This window comes from Rhinolophus sinicus, chromosome 15 (assembly GCF_057876585.1).
Source record: "Rhinolophus sinicus isolate RSI-liver-muscle chromosome 15, RSI-T2T, whole genome shotgun sequence".
Taxonomy (NCBI): domain Eukaryota; kingdom Metazoa; phylum Chordata; class Mammalia; order Chiroptera; family Rhinolophidae; genus Rhinolophus; species Rhinolophus sinicus.
Genome location: NC_142515.1, coordinates 85131209 through 85157811, shown reverse-complemented (window position 1 = coordinate 85157811; position 26603 = coordinate 85131209). Strand labels below are relative to the sequence as shown.

The 26603-nt window shown below is 58.9% G+C and overlaps 1 protein-coding gene across 15 annotated transcripts; it reads right to left on the bottom strand.

Annotated features, from left to right (window-relative positions):
* Window positions 1-413: 413 nt before the first annotated feature.
* Window positions 414-25422, bottom strand: WIZ (WIZ zinc finger). Of its 15 annotated transcripts, none has more exons than XM_074338005.2 (13): window positions 25187-25422; window positions 23561-23824; window positions 18531-18603; window positions 14820-16948; window positions 13496-13819; window positions 9335-9505; window positions 7915-8418; window positions 6443-6841; window positions 5313-5864; window positions 3693-4220; window positions 3077-3496; window positions 2588-2783; window positions 414-1565 (listed from the first exon to the last, which is right to left on the bottom strand). In XM_074338005.2, exons 2-13 carry the CDS (start codon window positions 23763-23765, stop codon window positions 1406-1408), a joined length of 5661 nt encoding a protein of 1886 aa, XP_074194106.1. In that variant the 5' UTR covers window positions 23766-23824; window positions 25187-25422; the 3' UTR covers window positions 414-1405. The 15 variants fall into 15 exon arrangements, with proteins under 15 accessions (XP_074194106.1, XP_088648530.1, XP_019592540.2 ...); XM_088792404.1 differs by lacking the exon at window positions 25187-25422 and adding an exon at window positions 24766-25007; XM_019736981.3 differs by lacking the exon at window positions 25187-25422 and adding an exon at window positions 24558-24726.
* Between the last annotated feature and the right edge of the window lie 1181 nt (window positions 25423-26603).

Below are 26603 nucleotides of genomic sequence, written 5' to 3'. Positions count from 1 at the left end.
TGTCTCCTAACAAGTCACATGTTTTGAGGGCGGGCCAGTCCCAGCTCTCTGAAAGCTCCTGGCAGCTGTGCGCTCCTCTCTCCCCCAGCAGGGCATCACAGGGCCCTTCGGCCTCAATCGGCCTCAATCGTATCTCCATCCTGGCTCCCTTCCTGGACCAGCTGCCCAGAGCCCTGGTTCCTTTCCTTTGCTCACAGGAGCCACTTTACCAGCTGGCCGGGGCCCCCCACCAGCCATGCCATTGAGGACCAACAGCTGGGAACTTGGGATCATCCCCAGCTGGGTCTGGTCAGTTTGGTAGCCAATGGGAAAACCCAGGCCTCTGGGCAGAGGCGACTTGATCTCAGCCCCAGCTGCCAGCCGATGCCAGCCTGTCCACTCGACAGAAAAACACACGCTGGCCGCCTGCCCCCGGGTGTTTCCAGAAGAGAAATTTAATCTAATTTACATACTTCTAGGTACATCGATAACCAAAATGTGGCCACTGAAAAAAGTTAAAAGATCGATCAGCTCCCGGTTTCTAGCTGGCCCAGGATTGCAAAATAAAAAGATCCACGTTCCTTATTCTCTACACAAAACGCATTTTTAAAAAAGTGAAAGGTCTAGGGAGCTATACATAGAAAGGAACAGTGAAAAGAGGGAGGGGGGAGGAGGTGGGGGAGGACAGTCCCACCCCCGCCCCCACCCCCTCCAGGGCCCGGAGCCCCCAAGGCTCTGGGGGGCCTGGACATGGCAGGAGGCAGCTGTCAGCTCTGAGCTCTTCCCAGCTGGGAAGGCCCCTCTGGGGGGCAGGGGGGCAACAAGGATTTCCGTGGCATTGTGGGCTCAGTGGGGGCTCCCAGGCCCTGGTGGGCCCGCAGAGGGAGTGTGCCTTCCCCTGAGCAAGCACCGTGGCATGATGTGGTCGTTTGACTCGGGAACTGGGGGGCTGGGGCAGATCCCGGGTTTCACGAGGTGCGTGCGTGCGTGCATGTGTGTATGTGTGTGTGTTCGCGTGTGCGTGTGTGTGAGAGAATATTCATGGGGGCAAGAAGGAACCAGGACAGGGGGTCTTTGGGGTCTTTGCAAATGGCCACGGATGGCAAACAGAGCCCGCCTGGCTGCTAGACTCAGGGGAACACTGACCTTCCTCCCGTGACCAGATCACCTACCACCAGGGACCTGGCCCGCTGCCCCCACTGAATTGGGTGGGCGTGGGCTGAAGGAAGATGCCCTGGGTATGGCCCCAGAGTCCTTGGGCTGGGGGAAGGGTGCCCCGGCTGTAGTGTGCCCGGCCCCCGAGGGTGCCGGTTTGAGGTTTTGGCTTGCTCCTTTGGGAACGGAAAAGAGGGAGGAGAGGGAGAAGGAGACGGAAGAGGAGGAGGAGACAGAGGTGGCATGAGAAGGAATCTGGAATGCTTTTGTGTTAGGGCGCCTCTGCCACCGTTGTCTGTGCCGGTGGGGCCTGGGGCTCCTCGGGCGGGGGGTCCGCTTTGGAGAAATTCATCTCTAGGATGTGCCGCTGTAAGTGCCGCACCCACTCCTCTTGGATGGAGAGGGGCCCCTGGAATTCTACCTCACAGAACCTGCATGGGGGACGGAGAGAGAAGTGGCCAGTGTCAGAAGAAATGGCAGATGTGTAGCCCTGGCCACACCCTGAGCATCCGGCACACCTGCTGCTGCTCAGTGTGGACAAAGCAAGCCCCAGATTTGAAGAAGGTGGCCCAGAAGCCAGATGTTCCCCTATAGACAACTATTTCTACCCATCACAGGGTACTGGTGGAGTCCCCATCTCTGTGCTCAGTATAGTCTGCTGGCTCAGGTGCTGGGTACGGGCCATCCAGCTTCCCAAACACCTCTGCCATCTGACTAGAGCATGTGCTCTGGTGGGAGAGGACACAGAGAAGAAGATCCTGCCCTAACAGGCTCCAGGACAGAGGATGTAGCTACAGAAAGGGGGCTCGGGCACTAACTCGCACCCAACTCACCAGTTCCCTGCCCTTGAAGCCCTAAGGGAGGTCTCACAGCACACGGGCCCCAAACCTGAGCTCATGGCTACAGAGACCTGAATTCAAATCCTACTTCTGACTTGGCCTGTGTGGCCTAAGGGGGCCCCATCACATCCCAGAATCCATTTCCTGGCCTCTGACGTTTACCTGGACTTTGGTAAGAATGAACTAAGATCTATTTTTTTTTCTTAATCAGGCAGAAATTTGTCGAGGGCTTACCATGTGCCAGGCACAGTTCAAGTACTTTATACATATTCAACTCTTTTAATCCTCATAACAAATCAATCAGGTAGGCCTGCTATCAACCCCATTGTATAGGTGGGAATATTGAGGCATGGAGCAGGAAGTCCTTGCCCAAGGTCACTAAGCTGCTAAGTGTCAAGGTCTTGCTGGCTACAGAGCTCAGAATCCCAGCCCAATACTCTGAGGCATCTCTGTCTGTGAGAAGCCCTTAGCCTGTACCCAGCCCACCCCAGGACATTCTTGAGGCTCCCTCTCCAGACTCCCAGCAGCCCACCCTGTTCAGAGGCTCTAGGTAGTCAAACTCCAGGCGAGTGGCCTACCTGCCTCCTTGCCTCCTTCCCCCAGGAGCTTCATACCTGCACTTGAGGGTATAGATGTTGCCCACGAACTTGACCAATGACGTCTGGGGCGGCCGGGGCACCAGGGAGGGGACCGGCCGGACCCGGGGTGGGGGCTGCCGTGCCTCCTCCAGCTTCTGCTGCAAGTCACCGGCCTCCTCGCCTCCCCTGGCCGCAGAAGCATCTGCAGGGCGGGCTTGTCGGCGCTCAAATTCTGAGGTGAGAAGGGGGGAGAGGAACGGGAGATAAGCTGGAGGCTGAGGCCCTCAGGGAGGTTGCTGCCTTCAGCAAGTGATGAGCAGACACCGTGGGGATTTATAAGACAGGCCAGTTGGTGACTGGATACCACCAGGCCCCGGTGACAGGCGGGATGGTGAATGGATGAGTGAATGGGCGAGCAACTGAGGAAGTCACTCCAGGGCAGAAGCACAGCAGAGAACCTGGGAGGCAGTTGGGTGGACCCACTGGTGCCCGCCGCCCTCACAACTTTCCACCCCCAACACTCACTGTTGATGTTCTGCCGCTGGTGCTCCTCAGCTTTCACAGTACCCGGCGGGCTGGCTGCCAGAGGCCGCTCACCACTGTCAGCTGCCCGGCCAGCCTCGGGCCCCGGCTCACCCCCAGCACTGCGGCCCACCACGGCCAGGCCCCCGGGTGCCAGCCCCAGGGGCGGCCGCTTGTCGCTATCGCGGCCATGGCCGGCACTGCGGAACTTCTTGGTGAAGGGGCGGCCGCCCTGGATGTAGCTGCGGTAGGCGCCCACCTTCTGGGGCCGGTGCTTAATCCACTCGCTCAGCGTCTCAATGGGTGACCCATTCACACACCACTCGGTCACGCCGAACTGTCGCAGGTGCGCCCGTGCGTGGCTGGCCAGAGCCTTGCGGTTTTCGAAGTAAAGGCCACACAGCTCACAGCAGGCCTCGGTGGCTGCAGGCAGAGGGGGCGCTGCTGAGCCCCAGCCCCAAGGGAGCAAGGGTACCCAGAAGGCACCGCCCAGGTCGGGAGCCAGTCCCGCCTCCCACTAGTGCCTTGACCCCCACTGGGGGAGGGTGAGCATGAGGCAGTGCCCGGCCCTGCAGGCCCCGGCAGATGCCCTCCCGGGACCCTGCCACCCACTGCTTACAGGAGTGGGAGGTCTTCTCGTGGAGGGTCTTTGCTTTGAAGGGCAGTTCAGTCTGGATGAAGGTCTTGGCCTTGACCTCTGCAGGGAGGAGGCGGTCCTCCTGCAGGGGCCGCTTGGCTGCCACTGAGCCCAGGTAGCTGGTGGCTGAGGGCTTGGCACCGGTGATGGGTGCCAGGCTGAGCTCGCGGGGTACCTGGGCCGGCCCAGCTCCTGGTTTGCCTGGCCGGCCAGCCATGGGTACCAGCGGCAAAAGGGGCTGCACAGGCCCAGGAGCCGCTGTGGGGGGCCCATCCTCAGCCAACGCAGGGGCCAGGTCTCCGGCCGGTGGCTCCTTCTTGATGAGGCACGGCTTGGACTTCTTCTTAAGGATCTCCCGCAGCGTGTCGATGGGTGAGCCGTTGACGGACCACTCAGTCACCCCCATCTGCCGCAGGTGCGAGCGTGCATGGCTGGACAGGCCCTTGCGGTTCTCGAAGAACTCGCCGCAGAACTCACAGCGGATGTCACGCACTGGCTCTGCCCGGGATGCTGTACAGGGTCGGGGGAGGGGGGAGAAGAGGGAGGTGGCTGCTGACAGGAAGCCTCCAAGCTTAAAGCCAGTGTTAAGTGCCCTGCTGCTCCATCCATGCATCCACAGACCCAAATGACCTGCTTTCTCATCTGCCTCCAAGGGTCCTAAGTACATCCAGCCCTTCTGCTTGTTGTGTCACCTCAAATTCTAGCTGGCTTCAAGATGACTCTGTGACATGGTGACATGTTAAGGAGCCTTGATCCTGGGCTCAGATGCCAGCGTGGCTGTGACCCTGTGTGATGCTAGGCAAGCCACTTCCCCTCTCTGAGCCTGTTTCCTCCTCTACAAAATGGGGATGGAAACCTCTACCTCCCAGTATTACTGGGAGGTCCTACAGTGGAGCAGAGCAGTTCAGAACATGTGGCACGAAGTCACATGAGTGCTAAGGCCAGGGCTGGGCCGTCCCACCTGCTGGGCACGCAACAGGAGCTCAGCCAACCGGACTGCACGAAAGGGAAATGAGTGACAGGGACATGACGACTGCTGCACACACACAACTTGTTTCGCCAGGCACACCGTTGTAATAAGTGCTTTATACCACTTCAGAAAACCGTAGAGTGGGAACCATACTCATCTCCATCTTCCAAAAGAAAAGAAGAAACTTGCCCAATTTCACATACTGCTAGACTGTGGAACAGCTAAGATCCTAACTTGAACCTGGCTCCAAATGTCAAATTTAGCGACCACAAGTGTCACACACAGTTTAGACACCCGCTTCTGATGGGTTTCTACTGCTGCCAATGGCAGACATCATTAATTTATCCCTACAGACTCTCCCTGGGAATCTGGTTGGCAGCCACTACCAATTGATTGCAGATAGCACAAGAGAAAATTCTTTTGCCATCACTGAATGTATGAAGGAAAATCAAGCAGCAGCTCAGCTGGGTGTCTGCACAGCAGGACTGCACACCTAGGCCCCTGTCCACTGGACCCATGTATCCTCCCTTCCATTTCAACCCTGGGCCTTCTGGGTACCCCCAAGGTGGGGTAGAGGAGGGAAGGTAACCCCCCTACCTGTTCTCCCTGCCTTGCCCCAGGGTCACACTTACACAAGTTCAGGGGAGTCATATCTTCCCGCGGTGCTACCCAGGGACCCTCGGATGGGTGCGGCTCCCCGTGAAGGGCCCCTGGCAGCATCTCACGCTTGATTTCCACCCGCATTTGTTCAGGCTTCAGCTTCTTGGTCAGGGAGGGTGTGGTGAGGCCCGGGAACATCTTTCGGGCCGTGGGAGGAGGAGAGGCAGTTGGTGAGTGGCCCAGGGGGCTGCCTGGTGGCGGTGGCAACTTCTTGGCCAGGGGTGAGAGGTGAAGGTCCGCAGGGCTGCGGGCTTCCAGTGAGCTGCCTGGACCTCCGCTGCCTATCACCTTGGCCAGGGCTTTCGGGCTGGGTCCCGGCGGGTTGGGGGGTCCACTGGGCCGGGACTGGGTCCGTCTCTTGAGGATCTCCCTCAGCGTGTCGATGGGTGAGCCGTTGACGTACCACTCAGTCACCCCCATCTGCCGCAGGTGCGAGCGTGCATGGCTGGACAGGCCCTTGCGGTTCTCGAAGAACTCGCCACAGAACTCACAGCGGATATCGCGAGCTGGCTCTGGGCCAGAAGCTGCAGCAGGAGGAGAAAGGGGCAGTTAGCACAGCGGGCAACGTCAGCAGCATCACCTGTGGGTATCCTGGTCAGCTGGGTGTGGACAACGGCATGCCCACAGGCTAGGGTGGTGGTGGAGGGCAGGTGCAGGCCAGGGAGCTGAGGAATGGGACAGGGGCCAGACACCCGGCAGGAGCAAGGGGAGGCTCGAGCCATGGGCCCTCAGTCCTGGCGGAGAAGGATGGAACCAAGACTCCACGACTCTGCGGGTCCCAACAAGGACGGGGACGGAAGGGCAGGAAGTGGCAGCCTAAGTGCCACCTGCCATCCAGACCAGGGACAACTATGGGCACCTTCCACACCAACAGGCAGCACCCCACCCTTGGCCTTCATTCTCAGTGAAGGTCACAATCATGGAGGTCAAAGGCCAAGAGAGAGGGCCTAACAGCCGACTGCCAATAAGATCTCTGGGCATAACCAGCCCACTGCCAAGGGCCCCTGTCTACTCCCTGCCCCAGCAGGGAGGGAGCCGTGACCCCCCCGGGAGGGGCTCCAGGGCCCGCAGGGAGGAGGGGGCGGCTGAAGCGAGAACCTACAGAGGTTGAGAGGAGACGGCTCCACATCAGAGGCCCAGAAAATGCCGGCGGCTGCGGCGGCCGAGAGGTCCTGCTTCCCCCAGGGGCTGGCCGCACCCGCGGCCTTCAGCTTGGCCTTCTTGGCCGGCGGTGGGGGGGGGAGCAAGGAGAGGGCCGTGGAGGTGGGAGGAGGCCGCCCCAGCTGGGCCAGCACGCCGCGCCCCGGTGGGAGGCGATTCTGGACGCCGACCCTCCTGATGAGCCCGTGGAGCACGTCTATGGGGGATCCCTTGGCGTCCGGGTCGCTGACGCCCAGGTGGCGTAGGTGGGCGCGGGCGTGGCTGGACAGGCCCTTGCGGGTCTCAAACCAGGCACCGCACAGCTGGCAGTCCAGCTCTCTGCCCCCGTCACTATCTAAAGCTGCGGAGACAAAACACAGGGGGGGTTCACGGCCGCCACCTTGGCTGGCCCTGCGGGACTGAGGCAGGAGGGCCTGGTGTGTGATTCTCAGCTGCCCAGGCCATACGGAGTCTGAGACTCATGCTGCAGGTTGATTTTTAAGAGGTTCTGGGAAGCAAGAAGCCCTGCTCCCTGCCTCGCCCTTCGGCATCAAGATGAGTGTAAAGAGCTCAAGCGTATGGAGGCAATGGCCCAATTCCAGTGGTCAATCTGATGCTCCCAGGACCTTGTCCCTGGGACCCCAGCTATAGGAGCTAGGCAGGGTGGGTAGCAGGCACAAAACAGGGCCCTACCCAGCTGCCCAGCAGCGTGCAGCTGAGGGCACACCTGCTCAGGGCCCTGCTCCTGAAAGCACAGCAGACCATGGAAGCAACTTCATCGGAACCTGAGGTGCCAACTGGGGTGCCCCGTTGGGCAGGGGGCCAGACCCTGGGCTCACCCCCAGGCTCTAAGGGCCACCAATGTGTGGGAAGGCCTGACTTCCTAAGGGCTGCTCAAGTTATACCTGCTCACCGCACCTAGGGGTTTCTTCCCACACTGTCTTAGCCAGGCCTGCAGGCAGCCCAGAGGCGTGGCTCCACCCTGGGCAGTCAGAAATGAATCTGCACAGGACTGACAGACAGGCAGGAGCATGAGAAGACAGGGCCAACCACGGGACCTGTCAGGTGGACCACTTGCCTACCTGCAGGGCCCAAGATGCGCCATGGGAACCCTGGTTCCCTTTATTGCCCCAACCCTCAGGCCCAGCGAAGGCCAAAAGCTGTCCCTAAGTGGCAAGGGTGACCCTGGCTGGCTCAGCAGCCACAGCCAGGCCTCTAGGGGAAGAACAACAAAGTAAAGTGGGAGACAGGTGATAATATGCAGGGCGACCGGCCCAACAAGAGACACAGCACTGTGACCAACACTCTGACCCAGTCGACCCAGCACAGAGGAGCTGTGGCCCCCGGTGCCCCCACCCTGGGCCCTATAGCCCAACCTGAACCGCGGCCCTCCCAACACCAGGACCTCCCTCAGCCCCCGGAACCCACACTCACTGAGGTTCAGGGGCCCCTCGTCCTCAGACTGAGGCCACTGTGCCTTTGGGGAGGCTGGCCGGGGGCTCAGGGACAGCTGGGGGCTCTTGTCCTCAGGATTCTTGGGGGTAGGGGAGCCCGCCAGGGCCAGCGGTGCCTTCTTGAGGAGTGGGGAGCTGGGTGGGTGGGCCAGGCCCTTGGCTGAGAAGCCAGGAGGCGACTTGATGGCCTTGTTGACACCTGGGGTGTCCAGGGGCTTGGCCAGAGTCAGCAGGCTCTGCCGGGGAGCCCCAGCAACCACTTCCTTTGGAGAGCTGGACTTCTTAGTCAGGCCCGGGGGCAGCCCGAGGGGTGTGTCAGGCAGGCCCTTCTGCTTCACGAGCTCGTAGAGGAGGTCGATGGGGGCACCACTGCTCTCGGACTCGGCCACACCCAGCTGCCGCAGGTGGGAGCGTGCGTGGCTGGACAGGCCCTTGCGTGTCTCAAAGCAGGCACCGCAGACCTCGCAGGTGGTCAGGCTCTGGGCTGGAGGGCGAGATGGAGGCCAGGAGAACCAGCTGTGAGGCCCTGTTCTCCCACTTCTCTCCCACTTCCCACTCCCCTCACCCAGGCTCCCTGCAAGGGTTTTGCTTTTGTCAAGCCCCTGTGATCCTTAAAATGACTCTAATGAGGTGGGAATTGGCCTGTCCAGTTTGCAAATAAGGAAAATGAGTCTCAGAGAGTGGAAGAGTTGTGTCCAAGGGCACAGAGCAAGAGGCAGAGTCCTTCTGCGGTCTAGCCAGCAGAACACCTTTCAGATCTCCAATGTACCAGTGTCCTGGCAACAGGTTTTCACAGAACTGCTGACCTGCCAGCCACATGCTTCACAGAGCTAAGTCCTGGCCACCCTCTGCCACTCAACTCATGCCCTAAACGCTGGGATGGAGGCCTCAGTCACGGTCTTCGTGGTGCCCTGCACCCTCTTCTGCAGAGCCCTATCCCTGCCTGTCTGCTTCTTCGCCTCCCTGCTCCCCACCTTTAGGACCCCAAGGACAAGGGCCAGGTCTGTTTTGCATCTCTCACATCCCTGGGGGCCAGCACTGTGCCTGTCACTACTCAGTAAGGACCTGAGAATCAACGCACAGATAAGGAAGTGTCATGAGGAAGATCAAACAGCTAACGAGGGTCAAAGTCAGCCAATGAACGGGTCTGAGTGTGAGCCCTGACAACTATGCCCATTTCTTCAGATGCCCCTCCCTTGTCCAGTGAGGGTAAAGCTCAAGGCCATGTGTACCCAGGGCAGCAGCAGCTCACGAGAGAAGACAGCTGGGTGTCTCCTTGGTGCCTTGGGGTGGAGAGAGAGCTGTGGCCAACCTGGGGCCCCACATTAACCCCCAGGCCCAAGAGCTCCCTGTGTGACCAGCCTGGCCAGCAACCCCACCCTGCCAACTGGACCACTCACCCTTGAGGTCCGGCAGCTCTTGCTTGCTGCCATGAGGAACCTCTGCAGCCACTTTGCTGCTCAGCCGATTGGCCACCTGCTCCAGGGGCCCTGGGAGAGGCAGGCTCTTCTTGGGGAGCGGGGGGGAGCCCAAGTCCATGGCCACCATGGCGTTTTCCTCAGAACCCAGGCCTGTGAGGTTGGGAAGACAGGCTCAGCCCAGGCAAGGCATGGGCTGTCTACCCTCAAAAGGACTGAAAGTGGGGGCACAGTGTGTGCATGGGGGGGGGGAGCCTTCTTCCTCATCCTTGGTGCCTGCTCTCACTCTGGATAGCAACTCACTCAACGAAAGTTGAGCTTCCATCCATAACCCCCAGTGCCAGGATGACGCAGGGACATCAAGGCTGCCCACTGACAGCAAACACAGACAGGTGAGGTGAGGGGACACAGTGCTATGCTGAGACTTCCATCCTAGGAGATCTCAGAGAAAATCTCTGGGCAAAACTTGTGGAGAGCATCTGTCAGTCTTGGGGACCGGTGGGGGTGGTCAGAAGGGGAATTCAGTAAGAGAAGGCCCGGGTCAGAGGCCAGAGAGGGAATGGTGGGGAGCCAAGGACAGGGAGTAGGCTCCAAAGGACTTGTGGGAAATCTCTAACCAGACAAGACAGCTGGAGCTGGGGCTGCAGAGACAACTGCAGGGAGGGAGGCTGGCCTACTGATCACAAGCTGAGCCCTAAGGGGGGTAAGGTGAGAACAGACAGCTTGCCTGCATCAGCAGAGATCTGACTGGGGACAGGAGGAGTGGGAATCACAGAACTTTGTAGAAAGTTTGTGAAGCATCCACCAGGCTAATAAGCTTCCCTGGGTGAGGTGTGTATGAGGACTGGGAGTCAAAGGTGCATTTTCATAGTCTAATTTTTCAGAAAAAGAGGACTGGGAGAACTGTTGAGCCCCAGGTTTAGCGCTTAGAGAATGGACATCGCTCTGAGGATGAAGGAACTGTGTGTCAGATGGGGCCTTGGAGGCACTCAGTGGTGTGAGCAGGTAGCCGGCGGGTCCCCTGCTCAGTGTGAGTCCTACTGAAGCGAGGAAAAGGCAGGCAGAGGGGGCCACGGGGACACCTAGGACTTTGTCAAAGTCTCCGGGTGAAGTGGGCGCGTCTGTCAGATGGGACAGATACCGTGTCAGGGCTGAAGTGACTTGGAGTGGGTTTCTGCGCAGCAGGGACCGGAACTGTGGTGAGGGACGCTCCCGGGCTCCAAGAGGAGCAAGGGGCATCTGTCAGACGGGGCGAGGGTCCCACGGGGCAGCAGCGGAGAGTGTTTCTGTAGCCCGGGACCCTGCGAGCGGCGACAGGAGGCCTGGGGCCCCGCGCGACTGGAGGGCCTGGGGGAAGGGGGAGTCCGGAGACTGGACGGCGGGCGTCAGGAGCGGCGGCGGCGGGAGGGGGCGGGCGGGACGCCGACTTTGCCCTCCCGGAACCCTCCCTGGCTCGGGCTCTTACCCGGCGCGGGCGCGGGCCCGGGCCCGGGCTCCGGCTCGGCCTTGGGCCCGTCCCGCGGCGGCGGCGGCGGCGGCGGCGGGGGTGGGGGCGGCGGCGGCACGGGGAGGGCCGCGGGGCCGGGGCTCGGGGGGCCTGGCGGCGGCGCCCCCGTAGGCGCGCGCTCCCGGGCACCTCCCGCGCGCGGCCCCGCCGCCGCCTTGCTCTCCGCTTTTGTCACTCGGCACTGGGCGGTGGAGGCGGCCATCTTGGCTCCGGCGCACGCGGGGCGGCCGCCTCAGGCGGAAGCAGCCGAGCGCCGAGCCCCGGCCGCCGCCGAGCCCACTCTGCCCCGCCCCTCGGGGCGCGCCCAGGGTACCCGGCCGAGCGCCGAGCGCCGCGAGTGAAACTCCCTTCCCGGCCCCTGCCGCACCCTGGCTCGTGGATGCATGCACACCGTGCACCCCGCGGCCCCCGACGGCCGCTCCAGCCTGGGCCTCGACGGGCTGGGAAACTGTCCCCCACCCCAGACAGCCCTAAGGCTAGGATGGAATCATCCGTCTACACGCATCCGTCTTAACAGCATACAGGCTCCGCCACGACCGACGGAGCTAGGACCTGCCCCAGGACCCTGTTCCATTCCCTTCCCTGTAAGTTTCATCTCCAGGTCGGGGATCCTGAAAGATCCCTGATCCCCAACCACGAGGACCGGCCCAACATCATGCTGACGGCACTGTCCCGCAATCCTACAGAACTCCCCACACAGCCTGCACCACATTTTAAGCACAACTTGCGTCTCCCTAACACCAACCCTATTGCCCCCAGCTGTTCCTTGACAGCTGGGTGAAGCCAGAATCTGACCGTTGCCCCGCCCCCAACCTGGCACCTGCCGCGTACAGGGAGGGAATGGAAGAGGCTTCTAAGAGCCTCGTAGGGCCAATGCTAAGACGTAGCCCTAATCTTGGGCATCCTTCCTCAAGGCCAGGCTCCCAGGATCTATCTACTCAACACTCCTGAACTGTTCCCGCATCCTCTCCTCGGTGTTCAATGAAAGACTGATCGCACCCTATTGATTGGCCTGCTCCCTCAGCACTAACTGGGGGGCTAGCACATTGGTCTTCTGGTGGAAATAGCTTAGCCAAAGCTGAACCTGGCTGCTGGGTATGTAAGGGGTGTGAGCCTGACCTTCAGGCCTCTGTGGGAGTGACAGAAAAAGAAAGGGGCAGAGCTGGAGCCTACTAACTGCCAGGTGTGCCTCCCAGCCACCCCTGAGCCCTCACAAACCTAGCCAGGTGTGGGAGCTGAATGCCCACAGGACAGTTTCAGCAGAGGCAAGAAGCCTGAGGTAATGTCCCCACTCTGCCTCTTCCCAAAGTGTGACCTCAACCAGCCACTATTCTCTCTGTGCCTCGGTCTTTTTGTCCAAAGAGGAACGGGGGCTTTGATAGCCCCACCCTCCATTCTGCAGACCTTCAATGCCCTTCAATGGTAAGGGGGCTTGTAGAGGGAACCAGCCGATCCCAGAATACAGATGTAGGTACCATCCTGGAAGCTGCAGACAGGAGAAACATAGGAGGAAGCCTCAGACCCAAGCAGCCCCTGGACAGTCCCTCCTGTTCAAGCACCTTCTCCATTACCCAAAGCCTACCTACTCCTCACTGCCGAGTTCTTTGCCTTGAGGTTCAGTAAAGGCTCCCACAAAGTCAGGCTTTGCAAGGCTGGGTCTTTCACATTTCCGCTCACTCCACAGTTCCAAGCCCTAGGCCCCTTCACCCCCAAAATATTACTTCTGGATTTCCCAAGCCATTTTCACTGGAGAGACCACCAAACATGGTGTTCAGAAGTCTAGCTCTGCTGCTTTGTGGCTGTGGCAAAACAAATGACCCAGTTTCCTTATCCGTAAAACAGGAACACAACAATCCTTAGCCCCATGGAATTGTTTTGCAGCATACATGAAACCTTAGTACACAGCAAGCACCCAATTATGGGAGCGATTATCAATGCTGCCGGACAAAGTAGATACCACTGAAAATCTAGAATGTAGATTCTAGATCCACACTGCCCAATAGGATCAGACTAACTCTGTACTAGCCACATTTCAAGTGCTCAATAACCATATGTGGCCAGTGGTGACCCTGTAGGACAGCACAGATATCGAGAGAACATTTCCATCATCTCAGAAAGTTCTACCGAACAGCACCGCTCTAGATAGATGACGTTATTAAGAACAAGGATCTGGAGTGTGACCTGCCTGAGATTTCAAATCCCAGCTCCACCACTTCTGGCTGTGTGACCTTGGGCAAGTTAATTAAGCTCTCTGTGCCTGTTTCCTCATCTGCAAACTGGGAATCATCATACCCTCCTTATAGGGTTGTCATGAGGATGGATGTACATGAGTTCATGTTTGTAAAGTGCTTAGAACAATATCTGGCCCTTAGAGCTCAGTAACCATATGTTAAAATCACTGTCAGGCAGTGCAGGGTGAAACTGGATTCAGGAGGAGCCCCAGGTCAGCCCTTGAGTAAAACAGAAGTGGCCCCTAAGTGGTAGGGAAATTGTGAGGACAGTTGTTAACGTACTTTGTAGAGTAACTAGAAACACTTTCAGGAAAGAGGAGTGGCTGCCCCCCTCCCATCCTTCCAACTCTCTGGGCTCCTGAGAAGGGTCAGGGCTCCACAGCTGCCCACCTTCTTTCCCCTTACCATCTCCGTAGGCTGGCCCAGGGTCCTCAGCCCAGGTGGGTGGGAAGGGCACTGTGAGAGGTAAGCGGGCCCTGCGGGAGGTCAGATAGCCACCAGGGGGCCCCCCAGGCTCACGGCCAAGGGGGCTGGGGGGCCTCTCGGCAGCTGAGGTGGCCAGCAGCTCCTGCAGGATGTTGATGGGCGAGACGGTGAGCTCCCAGTTGGTGATGCCAAAGTCACGCAGATGGGCCCGGGCATGGCTGGAGAGGCCGGCCCTCGTGTCAAAGCCAGCCCCGCAGAAGTCACAGCGCATCAGGCTGAAGGTGCCAGGGTCGAAGTTAGCCACTGTGGAGAGAGACAGGACATGGACTACCTGGGAGGGAAAGGGGGGCAACTCTCCAGCCCCAGCCCTCCCCTCTCCCAGGGCAGCTCACCTTCTGAGTATCACACACCTGGTACTGTTCCTCACATAGATGCCTCCCTTCCCCTTTGCAGATCACGCGCCTGCCTGCATCACCTCCTGTGTCCCCCCCAACTCCAAAAAGCCTTCTCTACTGACCTCCCAGGTTCCCCCTCACACAGCATCAGGAACCCTACCCTCAAACATTTCTTCAATTGTGGATTTGCAAGCATTTGGGTGAGTGTTCAATGAAGACCCTTCTCGTGTCTAGAGCTCATGCTCCACAAGCTTCCCCCATCACAGCTCTCAACATCCTAACTGCCTGGTTTCTGTCTGTCCTCCCCTGCCCCTCATCTCCAGTGCATGTGCACACGCATTTTCTCAAACACCATACCGGCACCTCCCCAAGTGGTTTCCGGATCTGTCAGCATCAGAACCACCCAGGGCACTCATGTTAGAGACAGACCTCTGGAATCAGAACCTTGGTGCCTGGGACTCTGCATACCTCACAGGCAGCCCCGGGGGTTCTGAAGCCGGCCAGGGTCCCACCATTGCTGTGACTGGGCTGTGAACTCCAGGAGAGCAAGGACTGCTGTTTAATTCACTGCTGTGGCCCCAATGCCCAGAACAGAGGGGACCTCACTCAATAAATATTTGTTGAATGAAGGAACCAATGAAATCCCCTGCCTGGGGCTGACTCCTCTGCCTATACTCCTTCCTCCAGGTGCTGGAAGGGTCAGGGCATGGGACCGTCCCCACACCTCCACCGACGTGGTGGCCTTTGTCGCTGCTCCCAGATCTTCCCAGAGGGGAGGCCCCGACTTCACCCCACTTGGCACTATGGGAGGATTTAGAGTGAGGGTTGGTTGGTTCAGACTCAGCTGCCCAGCTTTGTGTCTCGGGGGCCTCAGAGGGAGGTGGGTGCTGGAGTGAAGCCCCCCCTACCTTTTTTCTTCTTCTTCTGGAAGGAGAACCTGCGTTCGATGGCCTTCACCTCCTCAGCGGAGATGAAATGCCGCACATTGTAGCTGACACCCACGCGGTTCAGGTGGCCCCGCACGTGGTTGGCCAGGCCAATGCCATTGTGGAAGCGGTCTGGGCAGTAGGGGCACTTCCGCTCCTCATGCTTCAGTGCCACTGCTGGGTCCCCGTCCAGCAGCACATCCAGCCCCAGCGGGCCCCCCAGTGGTGCATCCAGGAGCAGGAAGTCCAGGGGGTGGGTGCCTCCCAGCCCCAGCTCTTCTGGCTGCAGCCTTGGGGGCGCCCTGGCTGCTGCAGCCAGGACCTGGGACCCCAGCTTGGCCACCAGCACAACTGGCACCATAGCACGGAGCTGCTGCTGCTGTGATGGTGAGGACTCCGCTGCCCACAGGGCTTCTCGGAAAGTCCGCTTCAGCTCCAGGGCTGGCTCTGGGATGAGGCTGGGGACGGCTGGGAGTGGAAAGACCCCATTTTCAGGGGAAAAGTCCATTTCTGAGGCCAGTTGTATTTCCTCCTCCTCATCATCACTCCAGGGGTGCCTCAGGTCCCCCAGTTGGGCTGGGAGACCCTGCAGGTGAATAGCGTTTTTGCTTCTACCAGGCAGTAAGGAGTAGGGGACGGATGCTAGTGGTGAGGGGAACGCTGGCCTTCCCAGGGGCCTCTGGACCAAGCTGTGAGGGAGTGGCTTTGATGGTGGGAAATCCCTTGTGCCCAGCTGCTGGCAGCCTGGGCCAAAGGCCAGGCTGGGGTTGTATCCAGCGGGGTTCTCCCGCCACATGGGGGCTAAGAGCGGCTCAGCATTGCCAAAGTCGTCCTCAGTGGCTTCAGGGAAGCGGGGGTATGCATCCTGGCTGGTACCAGGCTGGCTGGCAGGATCCTCCTCGAAAGCCTCACCATCCTCCTCCCAGTGGGGATGAGCATGCACAAGCCTCACGTGCTCCCTGAGCAGGCTCTCGTTGGGTGCTGGGAAGCCACAGAAAACACAGGCACTGAGGCCCGAGGAGGCTGCATAGGGCTGATAGCCGAGGGTGCTGGTGTCAGGGCCTGGGCTGCCGCCCCCAAAGGGCTCCTTGGCAGCCTGGCCTGGCAGCTCGCGCACGTGCAGCTTGGCATGCTGCACAAAGGCTTTGGGGGAACTGGTGCCAAACATGCACTTGGGGCACTGCAGCCGCGCCTCCCGGCCCTCAATGCTCGGGACCTGCTTCAGCTTCTGGATTTCCTCAAGGATCTTCTCCCGAGAGGCCTGGTGCAGCTGCCGGTGCTGCTCCAGGGCACTGGGGTCGGTGAAGGCCCAGCCACACTCACCGCAGGCCAGGGGGGCCAAGTCAGCGGGGGGCTCCTGGCCTGGGGCTCGGCGGTGCTGGCTCATGTGCTCCAGAAGGTGCTCCTTCTGCTTGAAGTAGATGCTGCACTCGACACACGGGAACACAGCTGGGTCCTCGTCCTCGTCCTCATCTGGGCTGGCCACCCCCTCGGCTACCTCCTCCAGCAGCTCACACAGGTAGGGCCCTGTCTGGACTGGGGGCGGCACTGGCTGCAGCCGCTCCACAGAGGCCTCCGAATTCACTGTCCAGGTCTGCGTGGCCACCTCAGAGGCGGATCTGGGCAGGCCCCACTCAGTGGGTGGCTGGGCCAGCCCCTCCAGGTCCGGCAAGTGCTCTCTGGCGCCCACCACAGCCACATCCAAGGTCTTCACGGCATCTTCTATAGGCACCAGCACCGTCCTGAAGGAGGTGAGGGGTGGCGGCGGGGGCGGCAGGTCCAAGGTTAGCCCTGAGTCCCGCGATGGGGCCTGCTCATCCTCATCCTGGAGCCAGTCTAACCTGGGGTGGCCCCGGGGGGACTTCTCCAAGAGCTTCGGTTCACCCTGGTGGTGCAAGAACCTTCTAGACCCCTCAAGCTCAGCGTGGGGCTTCACTGTTCTCACAATGACGGAGTCCTCAAACCTCCGCTCAGATGGGATGCCCTCCCTGGCTTCCTGAACCAGAGGGTGCTCCCAGGGCCCCCGACCATCAGGGAGGCCAGGGAAGTGGCCCAGGAGATGGGGTGGTGGGGAACCCGGCCGGAAGTCCAGGCTGCCTCCATCCCAGCAGCTGCAAGGAAGTTCCAATGGGGACAGGTTAGCCATGGGCCTCAGTTTCCTTTTCTCAGGCAGGGGAGGGGAGTCCTCCCAGGCAGTCTAAGACAGGCCTCAGAGACTCAGCCCCAGGGCAACCTCACAGTGGCCAGAAGTGTGCAGGTGAGGATGGGGAAGTGGGGGGAGTACATGTGGACCCTTCCAGAGCCATTGGATTAAAATCCAGATTCAGCTCCCAGCATGCACCTGTGCATATAGCCCAGGCCCACTGCAGAGACCACACTGGAGTCACAAGGCGTGCCCCCAAGTCCGGTGGCACAGTCAACTCTCATCTGTCCCCTGGGAGGGTCCAAGGCTCTGACTTGTGCTCCAGGCTGCTTTTATCTTAGTCCTCCACAAACTGGGGTGCTTTAGTTTATTTAGATTCACCTTTCCAGCAAATTTGCTGAAACTCTATGGCATGAGCAGCTCCAGGAGATGCAGTCACCTCCCCCTACATCCCCCTCCCGTAGCTCCCATTCTGGAAGGGTAGAGTCAGGAGAGGTGCACAGTGCCACTGAGCCTCTGGACCCAGTGACCCTGACCTCCTTCGGGGGAGGCGGAGGCAAGGCCACATCACTGAGCCTCAGTTTTCCAATCCTAAAAATGGGACAAGTCCCAAGAACCAGGAGCTTCCCACCCTTACGCAACCTCTAAGGAGCTCGCTCATATCTGTAATCAAAGAAACCTTAACACATGGCAAGTGCTTATCTAAATAATCCCAACCACAGCCCTTCAACAGGAGACCTTGACCATATGAAGTGTTAAGGTGAAGATGACACAACTCGGTGCTGGGGAAACACTTTGCTTGGCCTGATGCCTGGCTCCTGGTCAGCCCATGACTAACGTGGGTTCCTACTATAACTGTTCCTGATCCATCTCCCTTCATTTTCAAGATCCTGCCTCACGGCGGGAGCTGCCAATCATACTGAGAGGATGAGCGCAAATCACAGGGTCACGTCTCTCAGCCCTATCAGCGAAAAGCAATACCAACAGGACCATGCCCTCAGGGCTCTGGCAACAATTCAGTGGGACTGAGAGCCCAGCACACAGTAAGCACTCAATAACAGGGAGCTGTTATTAATCCTGGTATGTCTATTATTATGCATTGGCACCGCCAAGCCTTTTAATAGAGGGTCGCTGCTGTCGGCATTGTTGTTGTTTCCTGCTCCTATCCAATGTCCCTTGGTTCCTCAAGGCAAGTTTGTGAGATGCATCTTAGGGACTTTACAGATGAGGAAACTGAGGCTCAGAGAGGCTTGGCATGGTTCTAAGGGTCACCTGGCAGAGACAGGACTTCAAGGGTCCAACCTCCAGGCTCCTGGCCCCCTGGCTCTGGTCCTGGCAGGGATAATGAGAGTTGACTGTCTGTGTTCATCCCAGTCCTCCCCCCACCCCTTGCACACACCCAGGGGCTTGCCTGCTGGGAGCCACCTCCTCCTGCCTGGCCTCCTGATTCCCTCCTGTCCCCTTCTCACTCCCAGGGGCTTCTCTCGGGCTTGGGCACATCCTGCTTGCCCCCCTGCCCTCCCTGAGGTCAGGGCCAGCATGGCACTCACCAACTGCTGATCCGATGGGTGGCGGAGGTGGCACGGGGGAGGGCTTCGCTGAGGCCGGGATGGGGCTGCCCGTCTGCAACAGAGAGGGGAGACCCTGAGGGGCTGGGGTCCCCCTGGCCGGGGCCCTTTTAACCCCAGCTCCAGAAGCCCTTCAGGGACCCTTGGGAGGGCCCTGCCGGCTCCTTACCCCTCTCCCCTGAGAGGCCTTTGGCCTCTACATTCCTGAGACCTGAAAGGGGTTTCCTTGGAGGAGTCCCCTTAGAATTCCTGGGGGACCCCAGGGGCTTGCTGCCTTCAACCCTCCTCTCTTTGTCCCTGCTGGGCAGTCACGGTGATTTTGAAAAGTCACATCCTGGTAAAAACCCACCTGGCTTCTCATACCTACAATAAAAGCCAGATTCCCAACCACCACCTACAAGGACCTGCGAGGTTGGACCTCGGCAGTTCTCTGCAGCCTCACCTCCCTCTCTTTGCCCCTCACTCACTCAACCCTGACTGTTCCTGAAGCCTCAAGCCCACCTAACTCTTTCTGGCCTCAAGGCCTTTGCACTGGCTATTCCCTCTGCTCTGGCGAGCCCTTCCCTCGCTACCTGCTAAAGTAAGCTCCTATGATTTTCTCTTTCATCACTGATTTCATTTCTTACGTAGCACTCTTTAAACTGCCTGGTTCCTTCTCTGAATGATTGCTTGCCTGTTTCTCTTATTAGCATGTAAGCACCCGCGAGGGCAAGGACCTTTTCAGCCTCATTCACTGCAGCATCCAGCACCTGGCACACAACAGGTGCTCAGCCTATACTGGCCCGATGATGAATGAGCCCGGCTAGAGCTCAGCCCTCTAGCCTTCGCTACGGAGATCCCATCCCTGTGTTCCACACCCCATTCCAGGCCTTCATCCTAGAATCAAATCCCCTCCTGGGACCCCTCACACAGATAGAGCCAACTCTCCATTATCACCTGTGGAGCCAACGCCTGGAGCGACCACAGGGATCCTGGCCTGTGCCTCCTCTGCCGCCGCCCTGACTGACACGGCAACCGTGCCAGTCGGGGCTCCCGCCAAAGGCCTGGGCCAAGGTTAACACACTGGGGGAACTTGCACCCCGTCCAGAGCCTGGCAGATGCAATTGCTGGATTAGCTTCAATTTGAAGAAGAGCCAGAAAGAGGACTAGTGCCGGGGCTCATTCTTTTTCCAATCTCCCACCACCAAATTTGCCCAGGACAGTGAGAGCTGACTGGCAGGAGCCGAAGAATTAAAAGTACTGGCGGGAGGCCATGGGTGGAAGGGTCAGAAGGTTATAATCACTGCCCAAGCGTCTTTCTGCTGAGCCTGAGAGAAAGGTTAGGACTGTCCCATGTCCCGTGGCTTCTGGAAGGTGAGAATGCGGATGGGGTTATAGAAATTCATTGTCCAGAGCAGTTTATCATCCTTGGTGCTGTTCCTATTTGGGGCCCGTCCTTCTCTGGTGGGGGCTGCCCTGTGTATTACAGAATGTTGAACTGCATCCCTCGTTTTCACCCACTAGATGCCGGCAGCCCCCTGCTCCCACCCCTACAGTCAGGACGAACAAAAATGTCTCTAGACCTGGCCATCGTGTCCCCTGGGGACAGAATCATCCCCCTTTTGCGAACTCCTGGAGTAGACGGATGGGGAGCAGGGCCAGGCCAGTGGTAGGCTTGGATGCGCAGGTCAGTGTCAGGGTGGGAGGATGGGGTGAGTGGGCTGTTGGAGAGGGTGTGAGGGTTGGGAAAGTCAGGCCTGGACCAGCCAAGGGAGCATGACCACAAGCCTCAGAGGTATGAGCTTCTCAGGAGTGGGCAACAAATTTAACCGGCAATAGGCCCCAGCACAGCCACGAGTCTCAGGATCCAGCGTCCTGCATCTGAGATTCTGGGACCCCAAGCTTCTGAGATTCTGGGTGTCCCAGATTCGATGATTCTGCGATTGCTGTTGTCTAAGAATTCCACGAGCCAGAGGGCCGTGTTGGCCTCTTTGAGCAGCTCCAGTGAGGCTCCTATTTTTAGTGGCAGTAACTTTGAAGGAAGCAGGCCAAGCAGGGCCCTGTATCCAAGACACCTGGGGGCCGGGGGCCTCACCCAGCCAGTGGGGATCCAGAAATCCCTATGGGTCAGACAAGGCACCTAGGATGCAGCCCGTGGCAGTGGCCATGTCGAGAGGTCATCATGGTCTCCCGCCTTCTCAGGTCCCCGAGAGGTTTGAAAATGAGAGGGAATACAAGGGTGTCCGAGAGCAGCTTGAACCCCAAGCCAGGCAGCATGGCAGAGTGGCCAACAATCTAGACTGTGGAGTCAGACAGATCCCAGTTTAAGTCCCAGTGGTGACCAGAAGGGCATGCCTTTCCCATCCCAAGCCTCAGTTTCCTCCTCTGTATAGTGAGAACAGCCACTGGCCCAGTCTTACAGGACAGGCGACTGGTGCCAAGGAGATCACAGTACATGCTCCATCCAGAGAGGCAGTGGGGTGGGGGGGGGGGAAGGAGGAGGTGGGAGTGCCCAGGGAGATGGAGGCTGGCTCGGAGATGTCCCAGGTTGGAAGCCGGAGGCTGGCTCTGGAACCTCAGGCCCCCACTCACTCCACGCTCTGATTTTCTTCCCAGTCTAAGGCCCCGTAAGGGCAGAAATGAAACACTGTTTGTCCCCAACCCCCTGGTTCCAATGCCAGGTATGCATTAGACTCTTCATCAATCCGTGTGGACCATCTCAGTCCCCCAAGCCTTGGCTGCACCTGGGAGGCTGACCAGAAAGGTCAAACATTGGGCAGAGGCGGCAGGGAGCCTGTGGGTGCTCCAGGCCAACAGTCATACTGGAGGACAGAGGAGGTAGTGAACGCATTCACATCTAGGCAGAGAAGTTTGGAGGTATCCATTCCAGGGGTACCCTTGGGGGAATCCAAGGGCTGGGTGGGGCTGAGGGAGGGCCCAGGCTTTGGGGTGGAACAGCAGCCCCAGAAACTATTCCTATTTATAGACATCACAAGACTCCTAGGGCAGGTACCCGTGCCAGGAAAATGGGGTTGAGCAGGCTGAGAGGGCAGCAGGGGTGGGGGAGAACGCCATGTCTGAAGCTCAGGCCCTCCTCCAACTGTCCGGCTGAGGCCCCACATCAAGCTATCCCTCCCCCGTGCCCCTATTCGCTCAGGGACACCACTACGGGTAGGCCTGGCACCGCTCAGCAGCCAAATTCCCCTCCTTCCCAGGCCCATGCACTGGCCCCTGGTTAATTCCCTGGGGAGACTGAGGACGCACCTATCTACCTACCTGGGGCTTTTGCCAGGTAGAGAAGAAGCACCCCATTCCTCAGAATCAGACCCAGAGAGGAACCTGGGACCCCAGAGCCTGTTCCCTGAGGATCCCACAAAGTCAAGGTCCCGGGGTTACCCTAGCCAGCATTGTGACCTGGGACAGAGTTCTGCCTCTTTCGGCCTTGGTTACTAAGGGTTTGGAGAAGTGGATTGCTCAAGTTCGCTGAGCGCTGGTACTCTGCAGTTCTCACCCTGCCATTCCCCTTCATGACACCTTCAGGTGCCACCAGTCATTTCCATACCACTGCATATGTGGAGCTCACTACCTGACTCACTGTTCCTCATCCATGACTCCTGGATGCCTCTAAAGGCTGGGCCAAGCTAGTTTTCCCCCATTGCAGCCCCAGCAACTGTGTCATAACACTTTGTGGCTGGTCTGTCTCCCTGATCCCAGATGGCAGGGTCCATGAGGGTGGGGATGGTATGTGTGCTTGGTCACTGGCTGTGCCCAGCCCCAGAAAGGTGCTCTGTAAATATCTGGGCATCATGAGCATTTCTAAGGGTGAGCGAGGCAGGTCAAGGACACCTTGACAGAGCATGGTGGTTAAGGATGCCGGCTGTCAAGTCAGGTTACTGACTAGCTGTGTGACCTTGGACAACTTAACTCCTCAGGGTCTCAGTTTCCCCATCTTTAACATGGGATAATAATAATCAAGGTTACCCCACAAGGTTCTTTTGAGAATGACATGAGATGACCACGTAAAGGGGTTGGTATGTAGGAAACCACTAACGGGGTGCTTGCAGGTTCCTCGAAACCAAGGCTTTCAGGACAGGCCAAGGAGACGAAGGGAGGTGTATCTGGTCTATCAGCCTGCACTGCCCCCACCACTCTTCGGCTATATCAGGCTTCTGCCTGGTCTTTGAACATGCCAGGCTCCTCGTCCCCACAGGATCTTTGTACCTGCCATGCCCTCCATGTGGCTTGCCCTCCCCCCCATTCATTCCATGCTCCACTCAAATTCCATACCCTCGGGGATCTTTCCCGAAGCCTGTCACTCCATGGAATACCTTCACAGCATATGTCACTACCTGCCCTTATTTATTTGGTTACTTGTTGTCTGTCTCACCTATTAGAATGTCAGGCCCAGGGACTTGTGAGGAGGGCAGGGACTTGTGCCTCTTTTGTTCACGGCTATACCCCCAGCACGTAGAACAGAGACTGGCATGTAGTAGGTGCTGAGTATTTAATGCATAACAAATCTTGAGGTGCGGACAGTGTGAGATCCCCTTTTGCTGGGTAAATCGAGGCAAAAAGGGGTAGCTGGCATCCCTGATTACCCAGTCTTTCCTGAGCCACTAGAGGGCACAAGCTGTTTTGGCTTATGGCTCAGGGGCAGGACTCACCAAGACAGTGCAGCAAGAGAGCCAGGACAGACTGCTGAGGCAGGGAACACCTGGGGAATAAGTGTACTTGGGACAGGGAGCTTGGGATGCTAAGCTGGGTACCTGGACCCAATTAATGTGCTCAGAGGAGGGAGCCAGACAGACCTGAATTCAAGTCCCAGCTTCTTGCCACCCATTGGGGGGCCTTAGTCAGGTCATTGGCTCCCAAGGCCTCTGTGTTTCACAACAGAGTGCAAAGAGAAGGCTCTGGACCAAAGCAGAATCCAAATCCCAACTCAGCCCCTGCTGGGTTGGGTGACCTGGTCCCCTCTGAGCCCTGGGAACACGGAGATGGATGTTCTCCCAGGGCCACAGGGCCCACCTTCTTACCAGAAATGCCACCTCTGCCATCCAGAATGTCTCGGGAGCTCTCCTTGGTGACAGACAGGTAATGGGTGGACCGGAAGATGCCACCATCCCCCTCAGCAGCCTCAGCCCCACCTTCGATGTCCTCCCTTGGTGCTGGGCCAGGCAGTCTCTCTGGGCCTCGAGGACGGTCTGGGGTAGCCAGGCCGCCTGCCAGGGGCCCATCCATGGATGCTCTCTGCTTGGCTCCACTCAGCTGCCAGGCTGGCTCAGTGAGGCATTGTAGGTCTGGAGGAAGAGAAACAGGTGCTTAGGGAAGGTAGGAAAGGGACTCTGTCTTAGTTTCTCCTTCCTTGAAGCCCTAGTCCTTACCCTTGCCCACTGCCTCAGTTTCCCTTCCAGCCAAGTGAACTAAGTAAATGGTGCTGAGGCCCTAGCCACATACAGTGTACCCTGAATGGTCCCTATTTTCAGTATGCCTCAGTCTCCCTATCAATAACACCTCTCTTTACACAGATCCTGTGCTGCCAGTTTATCCATTTTTACACGTGCACACTCAGCCACCTTGTTTTCTTGCAGCATTAATCCTATCACTTCTCCCAGATGCCTCCCTTCTGCACTTTCCCCAATTATGCCCTCACATCCATGCGCTCATATACCCTATGCCCATGCCTTGGCATGCATGCCGGCCACTTCTACACTCTGATCCTATACCCTCTCAAGTCCCCCTATCATTATCCCTGCACTTTTCCCACATTCCAGCCCTCCCTCCCACACGACCTTAGGGTTCTCCAGTATTAACCCCTTCACCCTCACACACAGCCTCAAGTGATCCCAGCATTAACCTCTTCGCTTCCCCGCAACATTACCCCTCATGCACATCCAGCCTGGGTTCCCCCATCCCACCCTCCCAAGATCTCAATAGTCTGCAGGCAAAAGGGATGCATAGGGCTCTTGGTCCAGAAATGAGGACCTTGGGGAGGCCGTGGGGGTGGGGGCTGTCTTCTCCACCTATAAATACCTTCAAGGTAACGGCGGAAAGTGAAGGGCAGGAATGAGGCGCCCTCCCCAGGGAGATGGTGGGGAGGCCGGGCCCAGGCAACCGGGGCGGGGCCGGGGCTCCAGGCCTGGCTGCAGGCGCTGCCCTCGGGGGCCTGGGGGCTCCCAAGGGACCCGTCCGTGGACTGGCAGTCGTGGCGGGGGTCCCTGCCCAGGCCTGGAGGAAGCACCTGCGGGTGTCCACCCGGTGGGCACTGCCCGCGGGGAACCGGCGGGACCGCAACTTCGGAGCACTTTGGCAGCGTGGGGAGGGGGCTCCTGTCTGGACGCCCCCGGGGGGTCGCAGGGGTGGGAGTGGCGACGCGCCAGCGCACCCCTCGAGGGGCCAGGGTCTGGGAGATGCGCCCTCCGCCCGTGCATCTCGGGGCGGGAGACCCCGCGGGACGCGCCGAGGTAGGGGGGACACCTGCCCCAAGACCCCCGCTCCTCCCCCCACCTGCCCTGCCCCGCCCCCGATCAGGCCCCGCCCCTGCAGGCCCCGCCCCGCCCCCCGCCCCAGGGGGTCCCGCCTGGCCCGGCCCGGCCCGGCCTCCCCCTCCCCACGCCGGCTCCGCCCCGCCCGCGGGCTTCCCAGGCCGGGCCGGGCCTCACCGGGGAGGCGTCGCCGCCGGCCGGGCGCCGGGGCTCGGAGCTCCCCTCTTCGGTGCGGCCGTCGCTGTCGCTACCGCCGCTGCCGCTACCGGTGCCGGTGCCGCGGCCTCCGCAGCCGCCGCCGCCTCCACTGCTCGGGGGACATTGTCCCTTTAAATCGCTCCCCCCGCCGCCCCGCCCCCCCGGCGCGCCGCCGTGACCTCAGCGCGACAGCCCTGCCGCGCCGCCATGATGGGGAGGTCTGGGGCGCCCCCCGATCCCCCCTCCCGCCCGTGCCTCCCGGGGCGGGGGGGTGGGGGGTCGGCCAGCAGGCCCGCGCCATGTTGGGAGTGGCTCGGCTGGTCACTCTTAAAGGGCCCACGCGGCCTGAGAATCCAGGGAGAGGCTCTATTACCACGACAATACTCTTGTCCTGCTGCCCCTGATGGTACCTCATCACCCCACTGGTTCTTCTAATGCTATGTCACTAATAGTACCAGAAGAGTGGAGAGGGGGCAGAGAAGTTCTATGGGTCACTCATAGGTCATTGAGGACTCCACTCAGCCAAGCCTTAGCCTTCTGTCCCCAACTAGCTTCTTTCCAACCACAAGCTCACTCCTTCCTTCCTCGTTATCCACACTGGACTTCAGCACCTTCATGCCCCTAGAGCCTGCCCTAGGTCCCCAACGCTAAGCCCCCCTTCTCCATCCAATCCAGAATCATAGCCTCCAGGACTACCCCATCATGCACACATAATAGGCCTGCTGCCTTCTCCCAGCTACCAACCATCCATATGTCCAACCACCCATTCATCTCCCTACCCATTCATCCACACACCCATCCAATCAACTAACCACCTGTTCATCCACTCTTCCAACCACCTATCCATTCATCCATCCATCCAAATACCCAAACTACCCATTCACCTCCCATTTACCTACTCATCCGTCCACCACTCAACCAACATCTGATCCCGTCAGCCAGCTGACCACCCTCCCAAATCCCCACACCTATCAACCCATCTGAACATCCACTCAATTCAACTATCTGTGTCCCGTCTACCTGTCCATCCATCCACCACCCAAGTAAATACCTACTTATCCATGCAACCAAGCAAATACCCACCCTCCCCTACAGAACCTTCCACCCAGCTACCCAAATATCCATCCATCAATTGCATGTTTACTTGATTGTCTCCTCCACTAGAGTGTAAGTTCCACAAGGACAGGAATCTTGTCTGTCTGGTTCATTACTGTTTCCTCACTGTTCAGCTCAAGATTCTCATGTCACCTCAATAAATGTTCATATAATATATATATAACCACATGCTCAATTCAAATACTTATTTCCTACTACGATCCAGGCCTGGGCAGACATATCCATCCCAGCTAACCACCTACTACTTAACTATTCACCTACTAGTGCAAACATCCGGCAA